The following is a 15,157-nucleotide window of genomic DNA, read 5'->3' as shown; positions in this document are numbered from 1 at the left end:
CCTTCTAGTCGGTTATTTTAGGGCCCACGGGGGCCTATAAAAGCAGCCCCTTGATCACTCATTTCTCATCCACTCCTCAAGCCTTCAAGCCTTCAGAGCAGCAGTAGCCAGGCTTCCCCGCAGCAGACCAGCAGGGTGCCTCAGCCTCTCCAGAGATCTAGTGAGGATTCACCTCCTCTCGTTAGCTTAGTCTTTTCCAGTTTTGAAGTTGAGGGTTTCAGCCCCTCCATACAGTTGGTGGCGACCAGCCTTCTAGTCAGTTATTTTCAGGCCCAAGGGGGCCTATACAAGCAGCCCCTTTGGTCCCTCATTTCTCATCCACTCCCCAAGCCTTCAAGCCTTCAGAGCAGCAATAGCCAGGCATCCCCGCAGCAGACCAGCAGGGTGCCTCGACCTCTCCAGAGATCTAGTGAGGATTCACCTCCTCTAGTTAGCTTAGTCTTTTCCAATTTTGCAGTTGAGGGTTTCAGCCCCTCCATACAGTTGTATTCAGCTCTTTGGGCATTCATACCTTTCAGTTATATTTCCTCTTCAAAGGCCCACTATATTCCTCACTCAATACACAAAGTGATGCCATGGATGTGAGACAGAGAATCAAAGGGCATCATCTTGCAGTTTGCAATCAGCGAGCAAGAGAGAGAGTGAGAATGGAAAGAAAGAAAGTTTATTAAAGCCTTCCGAAGACCGATGGGTCTATGAGACCGTGAACACAACTTGATAGAAATCCAGCTAGAGGGGTCGAGCTACTAACCGAGCATCCACACCCATACAAAAGCAAAAAAACTGTATCCTACATAGCCATATCAAAATAGTAGTCATCTACAGCATCACCATCCTCAATTGCCGTCATAATACAAAGTGAAGTGTGCTCCAAGGTCAATGTGGTCCCTTCCCTCATCAAGTGCGAGGGAGCAATAGCATGAAATCAGATATAGAGTGCTGCCAAACCCCTGTGGATGCAATCCTATGCTGTCTCCTGGTCAAGGCTCTAAACCTAATGAGGGCAACAGTCACACCTATCCGTCTCGCTCCCACTCTGAACATGGATGGAATGTCCCAAGTGTAATCTATGCATCAACCCTCTGCCTGAGCTGCCATGTCACTGAATCAGGGTCACGATCATCCCCCCCTGAGACATGATTGTGACCCAGACCTGTAGGGGGACTCCCCCCCTATATGATCATGTCTAGGACCTGTAGGGGGGGAGTCCCCCTACAGGTCTGGGTCACGATCATGTCTAGGACCTGTAGGGGGAGAGTCCCCTGTGATCCAGCTGGAAGAACTCCGTGATCATGCTTTGAGAAGAGTCCACCAAGGTACACTCCTCTTGTCTCTACGATCGGAGTAGGAGCTCACGATGCCTAACTGCCTCATGAATGAATGTGGCCAGGCATCTCTAATATGGAAAAGAGAGAAATTGGGATAACAGCCTGGAGCTATCTCTGAATAAACAATGAAATTGTCCTCTAATCTCATAGTAAACAGGTCATCTAAAGATGAAATGTTCCTCCGACTCAACCTCCTCTAGGCTGCAAAAAGCACATATGCGCCTCTCCCTGGGTAGACCCTCTGCCCAGCCACTATCTCAATGCGCAGTCTATGTGAAGAGACCCGAAACTGCCCAGTGGAGATCCTCAATGAATGGGGAAAATGAATCCATGTATAGCCTGATGGGTCAATAAACCCCTCATCCAAGATATGTAGGCAATGAGCTCTGTAGAAGCTGAGCTTCACTTGGAGCTCATTCGGTTCCAACCAGGTCCGGAAAGTGTAGCTGTAGAAGATCCTCACATATGACCTAGTTTACCTCGTGATATAGAGTGGGGAAAACGACACATCAATGTTGTACCGGTAGGGAGAAAGTCTATCCAGTCGCTAAAACCATCTCATTGTGTGCACAAACCAGCCTCTATAGTCACCTGCCGCTGATAGTGCCATGGAGGAGGACAATGCTAGCCACGGTAATCTACTGCAACTAGAGGTGCGATCTTCGTATGCCCTGACTTGATATAAGTAGGTAATGACCTGAAATGCTGCATCGAGCTGCAATGGTGAAGATCCAAACTCAACCTAAATGATCTGGTGAGGAACTGAAGGCTTACTACGAATCATCCGTGATAGCATAAGAACCTGTACTCGCTCCACACAAGCCCACTCGGTGTCTGACAAGTCCGGCCCCCAACAAGGGCCGCCATACATCCCTGCCGGTCGAACCAAGGAGTCAAACAGTAACATTTGGTCCGAGGGTCCTGAAAATGTGAACGGAAGTATTGCCGCAACAAGGGCTGTCATACATCCCCGCCGGTCGAACAAAGGAGTGAAACAGTAGACGTTTGGTCCGAGGGTCCTGAAAGCATTGCCTCTCCAATACATCCCTGCCAGTCGAACCTAGGTATCAAACAATAGCATTTGGTCCGAGGGTCCTAAAAATGTGAACGGAAGTATTGCCGCAACAAGGGCTGTCATACATCCCCGCCGGTCGAACAAAGGAGTGAAACAGTAGACATTTGGTCCGAGGGTCCTGAAAATGTGAACGGAAGCATTGCCTCTCCAATCTAGCTAACGAGGCATACCCTCTTCCAATTCGAGGATTGAAATCCAATTTCTACTCCATTAGAACCTGGCTTCCATTTCTCCACCAAAGATGGAGTGCCCCATTTGATGCCACTCTTTATCAGCAAGATGTGGTGGGCTGCCTAATTTATGTATGCCATACCCGGCCTGATTTGCAGTATGCCGTTTCCCAATCAAGCAGGTACATGCACAAGCCTAGCACACAGCATTCGCAAGCAGTGAAGCGGGTCTTCCGTTACTTGAAGGCCACATAGCATTTGGGACTATTCTATATTGATCAATCTTCACTAGATTTGCATGCATCCACGGACAATGATTGGGCAAGTTGTTACGACACGAAAGTGTCCCACAGTGGCAACTCTTTCATGCTTGGGTCTTCATGCATTTCTTGGTTCAGCAAGAAGCAAGAGTACAAGGCAGCCATCTAGAGTGTGTTTGGCTTCGTAAGTTACTTATAGATCTCTGCCAAACCTCCTCTACCATGATCTACACTGACAGTGGCCGTTGCACATAATCTTCTCTTTAATGCGTGTACCAAGCACATTGAGGTGCACTATCATTATTTTCAAGAGTGCTTGTCAGATGGAGATATGCATTCCCATGGAGGATAACTTAGCACATCTCCTCACAAGGCTCTACCACAACCCAAGTTTGAGGCTTTTCGACATGCCTTACACTTGGTACCATTTATTACATGATGTTGATCTCCCTGTACTATCATATGTTGCTATATCCATTTTGGACGAATATGTGCAACCACGACATAGATTCCAAGTATACCAGTCATACCATGGAGGGGGGTTTGTTAGCACTTAGCCCTGGTACGGCCTTGTAGGCTAGTTAGGACATTTGGTCCTAGTCCTAGTCAACCAATTGAATTTGGAGCCATATAGTGGCCAAACTTGTCCTTTCTTCACTATCCATTTGTAAGTACTCTAATTGCTTCAGCTTGTTGTTTGCTTCCTTGCATTCCATCTCCATTCCATTGCTCCCCACACCCAACAACAGAGGCCATCATGACATGGACCACACATCCATCCCCTTCCATCCTTCAACTACCTACAAGCCAATAGCTAAGCCCCCCAACATTTCCACTAGGGGACCAAATGTGAAGCTTTTGCTGACAACATCATCTTGAAATTTCTCCTTGACTACAATATTGATCCTTTGGCTGCCTTTTCCTGATGGATGCTAAGTCTACAGCCAAATTATTCCTACTAGTAATGGAAGTGGGCAAGCCTCAATATAGCATCAAACTATTATCTTCTCCCTAGTCCATCTTCAGAAACCTGGCCAGTGGGAGAAGAGCATTATGGCCTCCCTCACCCCTATTGGGCCTTAGGTAGGCCATGGTTCGACCAACTGACCACGACGACGACATTGTCTATGGCAAGTCTTTATTCTGACATAATCACAATTTGATATCTGAAAATGTCCTGCACTGGGTCCTTGGGGCTCACACACAGGGATTGCCTAATCCCATATCCTATGAAAATCCTCAAGAGTCGTTGGAAGGTATATAAGGGATACATTGCAACAAGACTGTAGTGACACAGATATTTTATTAAGCAAACATGACTTCCTCCACCCCACTTTCTCCACTCCTTTGATGCAATGATATTTTATTAGCAAACATGACTTCCTCCACCCCACCTTCTCTACTTCTTTGATGCATCGATTCCTAATAGGCTAGTCCAACCTAGCTACCATGGCATACAAAAAGACAAACTGAAGCTTATCTCGAGTGACTTTATCCCAGTATGTGGAAGCTTCTACAAGTCATAAGCTTAGGTCAACCAGCAGCTCCGACTCTCCTTTTCTTTCATGTTTTCTTTCATGCTTGACACATTAACTATATCCTGATGAATCCAAGAACACACTCACACTCACATAGTGTAAAGACAAAACAAACCGTACAGTTTTAACCTCCCATGAGGCTGAAAACCATAAAATCCATCTCGCATAGCAAGGATTACCTTATGCGTCATTAGCGCCCAGCAATGGGTATAGAGTAACCTATACACACACATGCACATATTCCACCCACACACACATGAGCGTCCATTTATGGAAAGGTCTTCATACTTACTTTGTTCTGAACCCACTTTGCGCCATTACAATTTCTGCATCTATCAGGCATGGAGTTACCACATTACCACATTCCTATTTTTATTAGACATCCATGAATCCATTATGACGTGCAGAGTTCTTTGATGAGTTACCACATTAATACTCTTTTTATTGGACATCTATGAATCCATTACGAGGTGCAGAGTTCTTTAATGCACAGTTACGCTGAAACGCGTTTCAGAGCCCAGCCAGGCCTGAAACGCCGTTTCAGAGACGAGGCGTTTCCTGAAACACGTTTCAGGGCCCGAAACGTTTCGGGACCCTGAAACGGCTGGCTGAAACGTTTCAGCCAGGCTGAAACGTTTCAGCCAGCCTGAAACGCATTTCAGCAACCTGAAACGCCGCGTTTCAGACAACAGATGCTGCCAGGTCTCCAATGTCCTGCGAGATGCGCCGCCAGCCCCGTTTTCTGCCTTTCTCCCTCCGATTTTTGCCTCCTTCCACTCCTTCAGCCTCATAGTTCATGCTCTCTCCAGAGTCCATCCATCCTCAAGGTTTAGGGGCCCTCCTTCAGCCCCATTCACTCCTTTCCTCTCCTTTCTCTCTTGCAGCCTGCTTCAGCCCTCCATCATCATCTTCTCCCCTCCAGCCCTCCTTCAGCCCTCCTTCAGCCCCCTCTTTCAGCCCTCTCTTTCAGCCTTCTGTTCCCTCCTCTTTCAGGCCCCACTTTCAAGTTTCAGGCTTCAGCCCTCTCTTTCAAGTTTCAACCCTTGGCTCTCTTTGCAGTTTCAGCCCCCCTTTCAAGCAACAAGCTTCCAAAGTTCCATGGCTTCAAGACACCCTACCCCTGAGTCTCATTTGGAGGTAGAATTCACCCAATCAGATTTTTGGTGGAGTCAAGTCGATCTCCTGGGTGGCTACGACTCCAAGAAAGGAGGCACTCGCAAGTTCATGTGCAGGCGTTGTGGATTGAAAAGAGGTGGGATTCCTGATAGGGTGAAGGCCCATCTTCTTGGCATCAAGGGAGAGGGGATTACAATATGCACTGAAATATCCGAGGAAGAGAAAGCAAGGTTGGCACGAGAGGTCGAGGCATTTCCTTCCGCGAAGAAAGCTAGGACTATTGCATCCACTGGTGGAGGAGCTACTTCAGGTGCTCATATGGCTACTGCAAAAAGGAGTCCTCTTCCCTCTACTGCTGCTACTACAATTTCATCTTCTGGGAGTGCACATGTTCTTGGAGCTACAGGTTCTACTCCTATTGCATCTCCTTCACCTCTCCCACCTACACGAAGGCAAAGCACTCTTTATACTGCATGGCATCCACAAAGGAAGGCACACGTAGATGCAGCCGTGGCCCGTTTCTTTTACTCGAATGGGATTAGTTTCAATGTGGCACGGTCTGCTTATTTCAAGGAGATGGTGACTGAAATTACAGCCTTTGGGCCCACATACACCCCTCCCACTTTTGATGCATTGAGGGGAAAGCTTCTAGAGGATGAGGTGAAGGCAGTTAATGAGGCCATTCAGCCTGTTAAGGAGAAATGGCATAAGTATGGGGTCACTTTGGTAGCAGATGGCTGGAGTGATGTACGTAGTCGATCACTAGAGGGTATTTTGGCATATTGCAGAGGATCTTCTTTGTACATACACTCCATAGAGTGTGGAGCACAACAAAAAACAGCAAATGTTTTGATGCAGATGTGGGCACATGCAGTGGAGTATGTGGGCCCATCTAATGTTGTGCAGTTGGTTTCAGATGGTGAAAATACCAATAGGGCTGCAGGTGCATTATTGGAACAAAGGTACCCCCATATTCAATGGAGTTCTTGTGTTGCCCATTGTTTGAATAATTTGTTGAAAGACATTGGCAAATTACCTTGGGTAAAAATTGTAATTGATAATGCAAGAGAGATAGTTGGGTTCATTACACGCCATCATTTTTCTCTCTCTTTGTATCGCACCTATGCAAGGAAGGAGCTTTTGAAGTATGCAGAGACAAGGTTTGCATACAATTATGTGATGCTTCGCAGACTCATTGAATTGAGACCTGCTCTTAAGCAGGTTGTGGCAAGCCCACAGTGGGATGAATGGCCCACTTCAAAGCAGGCTCTTGGGATATTGGTGTACGATTTGTGCATAGGCAGCGATGACTTTTGGGCTGATGCATCACACTTGTATGACTTGTGTAAGCCGATTGTCTTGTTGCTAAAAAAGGTTGATGGAGACATGCCTTTTATTGGCAAGGTATATGAGGGGATGGATCGCATGATAGAAAATATCAGAGTGTTAGAGAAAGATCCCCACAGGTTGAAAGAGCTGGAGGAGTTGGCTGTGACTAGGTGGAATCAGTACTACTCTCCCATTCATGCGGCTGCATTTGTGTTGGACCCAGAGTTTCAACACAAGGCAACTGCACAACAAAGTGATGCAGAGGTGGTCCGTGGTTGGAACCTCACTCTTCAGAAGATGGTGCAAATGCCAGAGGCTCGCCGGACAGTGAAGGACCAGCTCGCCAATTACCGCAATAAGGAGGGCATATTTGGATGGCCAGATGCCCAGCATGACAGGTAATCCTAACTCATTTAAATTCTTAAATTTTACTATTTAATGATTCATAATTTTCAGATTTCATGAGCTTTGCCATATATCTGAATTTTATGATCTTTCAAATTTCAGATTTCGAGTTGGGTCTGTTACATGGTGGGAGGATTATGGAGCTGATTCCCCACAGCTGCAAGCGCTTGCCATTCGGATTCTCAGCCAGGGTTGTAGCTCCTCCTCTTGTGAGCGCATGTGGAGCAGCTTTGCCCACATCCATACAAAGAAGAGGAACCGTCTCAAAGCACACAAGGCGAACGATCTTGTCTTTGTTAATGCAAACTTGCGTGTGCTTAACAGGATGAGACAAGAGTACACTCATGACAAGTTCATTGGTTTTCATAAGCCTGATGACACCCTCACTGATGATGATGAGGAGGGGGAGGATGATGACGACGACGACGACGACGACGATGAGGAGATGGCAGTGGAGGAGGAGGAGGAGGAGGAGGAGGAGGACTCTTGAGCAGCTGAGCTATCTAGATTCGAGAATCTACATTATGGATTTTGATCATATCATCAGTGATGTAGCGGTTGGCCTTAAGGCTTAGAGCCTAGGCTTTTGGGAATCTGAATTTTGTACTTTTGACTCTTGAGTCTTGAGTCTTGACTCTTGACAATGAGACATAATAATATATGAATCATATATTATATTGCCTTTGGCATTTTGTAACTTGTCAATCTTCAGCTTTTCTCATTGATTTCAGATTTGTCATTTATATTTGTAATATGTATTATGTATTGCTCACTGCTAAGTTAACTTCTAAGCTCCAAGTTCTAAGTTATAATTTGTAACTTGTTCTAACTTCTAACTTCTAAGTTCTAACTTCTAAGTGACATTGTGCCATGTGGTAAGTATTATGCACTATATTTTAACTTTTAAGTTACAGGTAGGCTGTAGGCTGTAGCATTCTAAATGTGTGTGTTCTCATCTCCAAACTCCCTTTTCTAAACCTCCCTTGCTGACGTGGCGTTTCCCCGTTTCAGCCCTCCCAGAAATCCCGAAACGTTTCCGTTCCCCGTTTCCGTTCCCCCTAACTATGCTTTAATGAGTACTATCCTATTCGCAGATTGGCCCAGCTCCTCCCATATATAGATTTAGCCCTTTAGTATTGATTCCCTCCAATACACTCTTTTGTTGTAGCCTCGTGACCATTTCCACATCAAGTGGAAATGTGACCCGTCTAGTATCCTCTTTGCCATAGCCAGAGGCTCTCATCTTATCCCTAGCCCATCTCACAAAAACTAGGTGGTCACACTACTCCAACTTCGCATCATTACCAAACCTATATCTATTTTCCATGCCACAAGCTACAACATAACTTCTATTTATGGAAAACCTCTTAGTAGGACTAGTCACAAGGTGCTGAGTACTTTGGTGGCTACCTCTATTCTTCAAAGGTTCCTTAAGCTTTTACCATATTCAGGCCATGTATTCTGCCAAGGTATACCCCCTCATTTTGAATCCTCTCTTTTGAACCATCTATGGATCACCCACTTGATATAGGCTAAATCCTACATTGTCCACTCTCCAATATGGAGAAATATGTGCACAAAGAACCTCGGGCAGGTAAAGGACAAGGCAGCCAAACACAAGCTTATGCGATGGACCTTTCAATTGTTGATTGACAGACTACCCCTCATCAAACAACAGACTGGCAAGTTGAGGGTTCTATCCGTAATACTCTAGTCCATTTGCGTCTGTTCACACAATTTTAATTTGAGCCAACTTGTGGACGAACATACTTGTCTTGCATATAATAGAATAAAGTCTCATGCTCATACATCTTTACACGAGCCACACAGGCTAAATAACAATGATATTGTCCTATGAACCAATAGTCCAACTACTTTTTGCCCATTCCAAGCTCAAACCAGTACCGTAGTTTTACTCTCTCAAAAACAGTTATAAGCTTGCTTGCATCACGCTGTCTAATCACTGCAAACATAAACTTATCGTGGCTAAAATTGTCTAAAAGCAAGCCCAGATGAAACCAAAGATATTTCATTCTTGTCTCATGCTCATCCAAGCGCTGTTTCCTGTAATATTTAGTAATGGGAATAAGGTGGGCAATGATCGCTGTACAGTAAGAAAATCATAGAGCCCAACCTTGCTCTGATGTTGAACATGGATTGGTGATACTGTACCACCTTTTTTTTTTAACTATATTATGACCAAGTCTACGCAGGCAGAAACAAAACATTTAAAAAACCAAAATGCTCGATTTGGAAGTGAGGTCTCAATGCTTGAAAAGGCTACAAAATATATACTACCCTAAGAACAAATTTGGTCATTTGCATGGTACTATGGGAATTACGGCAACACAAACTTAAGTCCCCATCGCAGGCAGAAAGCACAATCATCTCTCTGAAGCATCCCATTGCATAAGTTAGTGGGCTTGTGCACAGAACCGTCTTGACAATGATATCACCCTTGGAGGTGGTTTTCCGCTTTTATTATAGCACACGGATGCGTCGACACATTGGACGTCTTCTTAACTGAGTAAGGCTCTTGAAAACTTGTTTTGCAAGGATACCACAAAGCGCAGCTGCGGTGAAATTGACAAAGATCCAAATTGACTTCCCATAGAGCTCGAGCAAAGAGTATCGTGATGCGAAGTTACCGGAAGCTCAAGCAGTAGTGACAACTACAGAGCTCAGAAGCAGGCTTAGCTAATAAGAACCAACGTAGTCGCGCTTTATAACAGCTGAGGTGAAACAAAGTAGTCACCGAGCTAAGAAGAAGCAGTTGGGCTGAGAAAGGAGGAGAAGAGTGCCAAAGGTGCGACTAACCTGGGGGATGAAGGACTCAGAGGGGGAGGTGAGGCCGAGGTTGGAGGAGGGGGAAAAGCGAGGAGCGGCGCGATCCATGGAGTGGGAGAGGGGGCGAAAGGAGAGGAAGGGGGGAGGAGGGGGGGAGGAGGAGGAGGAGAGCAGAGGGGAGAATCGAGCAGAGGCAATGCAGAAGAAGCAGGGCAACTGAGATCGAGCAACTGCCCAACACGATAATGAAAATTTACAACACGAAGAAGACGAAGAAGAAGACGCCCTCGCTAACACCGCTACTGCAGCCATAGTCCCCCCCCCTCTCTCTCTCTCTCTCTTTTTCTCTTTCTATCCATTATATATTGGCACCTTTGTTGCTTTCTCTTGCTAGCTTAGGGTCCCATTGCAGACTTGCCCGATGCCTCTCAAGCTCCTAATTTATGTCGTCCAAGTGTGATGGTTAGAGGAGATAGAATGTGTAGCACTTGGAAGAGTTCGTCGTGGAGTGGGCGGCCAGACATAAATTTTTTGTGTAAACGTCCGAGCCTTTGGGCTAACTATGATCATAGCCACAATGGCTGGCACGTGGTGTGAACCCAAGCTTCCCACCATCTTGCCAATGGCATCGATGCTAAATTTGACATCAATGCTAAATTTGACATCGATGTAATTTCTTTGTCAATTGCCAGGCCCCTAAAGTTTTTTATGTCAAATGAAAAAGGAGAAGTGGATAATTTTTCCCTTATAAAGTAGGTATACATGATGTATTTAATTGGTAAATGAAAATGTATGGGAGGACAAAGCTTATCAATGGAAAAAGGGGGCTCATTTTGAGCTTTAGGAAGTGCTTGCCATACATTTCTCTCCCTGTGTTGATCTATCGTCACTTCATCAACTCCATGGGTCCATTCACAACATGCATGGGTTTGCCCTATACATCTTTTATTGTTCAAAGAGATCATCCCACCCCAAGCATGGAGTTTCTCCCCTTGTTTAACCAAGATGCTACTTTTGTCTATTTGCTTACCTGTATTGCTCTTAATTCTTGAAGTGTGGGAAAATATGATCCAGGCATCACCCTCAAACATCAATAGTGTAGGGATGCTTCTTTTGTTTGTTTGCTTAGCTAATTCTCAAAGTGTGTGAACATTATTACCCTAGAACCTTTAAGCACATAATAGTGCAAGGGTAAGTGAAAAAAGGGCATCAAAAGTGAGGTCATACAATTTTGTCTGGGTATTAAAAAGAATGGCTCAAGGACAATGTACATTCATATAAGCTCCCATCTCCTCATCCATATTTACATGAGTCCTTCACATCTACCTTTAATCCTTTCTCTTAAAGTTGGTTAACCCATCAATAGCTTGCAAAATACGCATCATTGCATTCTCTTGTAACATAAATATTATCAATTGGAATGTGATTTCTCCAAGACCCGCAAGTGCTTGAAGTTTTCATTATTCATCTTCAAGGATCTCATGGATTTTTAATAAGAGCCCATCGCTCGCCCATCGTTACACATTGAGACCATACAAGATGACCCCTCAAGAGATAGACCTTTCCCTCATCTCGAGGTAATGTGCGCATCTAGGCAATGACAACATGTGTGGCTAAGAGTGAATCCCATAAAAAGAAGAAGAATAAGAAAAACATGGGTTTTGTCTTTGTTAAATAGGCTTCAATTTCCCTTTCTAGAATTTTGTGGTCTACCTTTGAGGCATTGCAAATCATGGGGCTCATGGTAATGCACACTTGTGGGTGTAAAAGGGAAGGAATAACCCACTCATGCTTCAACAAAGGTTGTCTTGTCTTCTCATAAGGGGCATATATTTCAACTCATGATCATTACAATTCTAACCTTTTAAAGCAAAGAAAGGATAATGAATAGTTTTGAGATCGATATTCTTTATTGATAAGCACTAACAACAACAAGAAGTGGTCACTAGGTGAATGAATATTCTTTGTGCTTATTGAATATCACAATAAGAAGTGGTCATTAAGGGATCATAAGTTCTAGGTTTAGAGCAAGACATTCTAGCCATTCTAAGATATTGCATAGACCTTGCTACTTCAACTACTTAATGATAAAACCTAGTAGCTAGAACCTATTCAATCAATGTGTTATACATAAAGAGACTATTTTAGAACTACATTCAACTATATTTCTCTTGAGCAAGTTCATCTTGCCTTATAGAACTCTCAAAGTAGGTAATGTATTCAATTGATAGACTCGTAAAGCAAGACAAAAAGCATTTGCATCCCTTTGGTAGTTGAGAGGTACTTCAAAAAAATCATCGTCCTTATTTTACTAACCATTCCAAACTTTTATCTACACTTCTCGCCTAATGTAGTATGGGTATATTGTGCTACCATGGTTAGAGTAGACCAGCCCATCTCACTTAGAAAGTAACCATAAGGAATAAATAAATCCTCTTCAATGCTCCTCATAACGAGCATCAATGAAAAGGGAGGGAATAATGGACAAGTGTGTAGAGTGCAGATTAGAAAGGCTTTGGAATGCCCAATACACGTTCATGCTTCTTATGGTCTTAGGTGACCTTAACACACGTATTAAGAACATGCATATTGGGTAGGTGATGTGCACTACTGTAACCCACCATGGATGGATGAGGGTGATGCATAAAAGGTTGATTTTGATAGGAATTTGTAGACATGATGTAAAAGTCACACCATGGATATGCTCTTATCAATATGCTATGTAGTACACATATGTTAGCGATGAATCGTATGATACCATGGTCAAGTGCAAAGAGCATCACCTACACCGCACATTTTGGAGGGAATAGTGTGGTTGATTATGCCCTTATACATGAGAATGACCCATTATGAATGACATCATTTGCTATTGAAATGTTCACACTTGTGGCCACAAGGTACGATAGACCAAAATGTTAGTAGGTCCATTTTTCATTGATAAATATGAATAAGCATTGAAGCCTACAACCATACCAATTTCACTTCTAAATGAAGTGTAGTTAGAGCTTGTTGGAGATCTAATGTCTCACTCTTTTTTACTAACCGATAGAGTTAACACATGCCTAGAGGCTAGATAGGAGGCATAGTGAAAATCAAAATATGTAAATTTAAGGGATAGAGGGGAGGGATGGAGGACGACTCACATGGGACATCCCATCTTCTCCCTCTTAACCCCCACTTGGCACTCATGCACAAATCTCTAGATTCATCCCAGACATGGACAGGATGTTGATGGGACCGTGCTAACTCAATTTGACTCAACCAGCCCCATTCACTTTCCTCTGCAACACTTTCCATGGGAACAAGAGCTGAGGGATCTTACCACTGTCCCACCGCTCTTCGATGGGACTTTGCATTCTAAGTATGGATCCCTTCGACATGTTTGCGGGGGGTGGTCCTCACCTCTTTGTTTGGACCTACAATCCTCTGAGGTGCCAATGATGCCCAAGGAGGAGTCTCAAGAACTTTTACCAACCGTTAGACATGGTGGAGAAGCTTCAAGAAGCCAAGAAGGACCCCCATGCATACCCGCAAGAGCAACACCTCCATGTGGTGGTGCTTACTCGGGGGCAATCAAATTTTGAAGGGGGATTCTTTTCTATCCCCTTTTGAATAGGCAAAGCTTTTCAAAGCGCTCTCAAATCGAACACTGCACAAGAATAGAGCCAAGCTCAAGTTGAAGCGGCCAGTATTAAAAAGTTCGAGGAAACGAATCATCCACCACAAGCCAACTCAACTCCTTCCAAAGGAAGAGCTAGAACACATGCTACTTCATGAAAATTTTCTCCCCAAAGCCCTGAATCTCTAAGAACAAAACAACATGCTAGCCCAAGTAAGTCTATCTCAATTACTATGCATGCATGAAGTGCCCCACAATCAGTCTGAAGATTGGCTGCACTCACATCCTTTGGTTTGGTATTTACCCAAGGCACACCCATTGCTTCTATTTTGGAATCATGGCAGCAAAATAGAGAGGTCTTCTTATCACAAATGTAAGATTCTTTAGGCAAGGGCACATTGTTTTTCTCTTTCAAAGAGCACATTTTGGCTGCAAGAGTCCTACACCAAGGCCTTTGGACCATTCGTAATCCACCTAAGGAGAGGTCCACAAAGATTTTGATCTAGGTGGAGCTCCCAGACCTTGCTTTATCATTTTGCAATCAAGCTGTGTCGCTTTGTAGTGGTCTCAAAGAGGGTATTAGTGTGAGAAAGAACAATTTATATATCTGAGGGGTAATACCCTAGTTTGTGTCCAACTAGATGTCACAGAGGAACTCCCATCTACCAACAAATCAAAAGAAAGAGCTAATGAAAAGGTCTCACTTCTACTCAAGGAAGACAACTTTTTACCTGCTTCAGTAGAAGAGAACTTCTACCTATCAATTAGCATTTTTCAAGCTCTCCTCCCTACTTCTATAGGTATTGATGAAGAGGTAATTCAAGTAAGAAGACGTAAATCAACAAAATTATGACAACTTTTACCTGGAAGCTCCTTTAACACTCAAGGAACTCAAGGAAGTGATAGATGCAATGAAAGATGGCAAGACTCCTAGGGAGGATGGGGTACTCATTGAGTTTTATAAGATCTTATGGAATGTTGTATGTCCTAGATTCCTTACTGTGTGGAATGTAACATCCAGCATGAATAGTTCCCTAGCATCATCAAACTTATACCAAAAGAAAGGAAGAAGGAGGAACTCAAGAATTGGACGCCAGTGACTATGCTGAATTGTAGCTATAAAATTCTTTGTAAAGGCCCTTGCATGTAGAATTGAGACCAAGATGGACAAATGGATTTTGCAGGACCAAAAATGCTTCATCAAAGGTAGGCATTTACTTGAAGCAATAGTAAACCTTTGGGAAGGGTGTGGATTTTCCAAGGACACCCCTCAAGACGTGCTTTCTAAAAGTGGATTTTGACAAAGCATATGATAGACTTGAGTGGGGATTCCTCATTCAATATTTGCATGACAGGGAACGACGAGGAGCAGTTTTTGTCTCTTGCATTAGTACTCTGCTCACCAATGCCTTAACAAAGGTTTGTATTAATGGTAAAATGACTCAATCCTTTCCTTTGAAAAGTTCTATTAGACAAGGTTGTCCTATAGCCCCTCTTCTTTTTGTTTGTTTTTGCTACTAGTGCCCTTGG

At 43.9% G+C, this 15,157-nt stretch overlaps 2 protein-coding genes across 2 annotated transcripts in view; one reads left to right on the top strand and one right to left on the bottom strand.

Annotated features, from left to right (window-relative positions):
- The window catches only part of LOC147883663 (leucine aminopeptidase 1-like), a 58,461-nt gene extending 48,121 nt beyond the window's left edge, over positions 1-10,340 (bottom strand). The window contains exon 1 of the mRNA XM_087399310.1: positions 10,039-10,340. Within this exon, the coding sequence (XP_087255436.1) occupies positions 10,039-10,320 (282 nt within the window). The 5' untranslated portion in view covers positions 10,321-10,340. The remainder of the gene's footprint in view (positions 1-10,038) is intronic.
- LOC147883664 (uncharacterized) lies at positions 5,987-7,711 on the top strand. The gene is made up of 2 exons (XM_087399232.1): positions 5,987-7,214; positions 7,324-7,711. Exons 1-2 carry the CDS (start codon positions 6,064-6,066, stop codon positions 7,709-7,711), a joined length of 1,539 nt encoding a protein of 512 aa, XP_087255358.1. The 5' UTR covers positions 5,987-6,063.
- Positions 10,341-15,157: the final 4,817 nt, after the last annotated feature.

Source organism: Dipteris shenzhenensis, chromosome 28 (genome assembly GCF_047967505.1).
Source record: "Dipteris shenzhenensis isolate YYH24624 ecotype China chromosome 28, Dip_SZ_1.0, whole genome shotgun sequence".
NCBI classification, from domain to species: domain Eukaryota; kingdom Viridiplantae; phylum Streptophyta; class Polypodiopsida; order Gleicheniales; family Dipteridaceae; genus Dipteris; species Dipteris shenzhenensis.
Note: the sequence above shows the minus strand (reverse complement) of the source record. Positions and strands in the feature narration are given on the sequence as shown.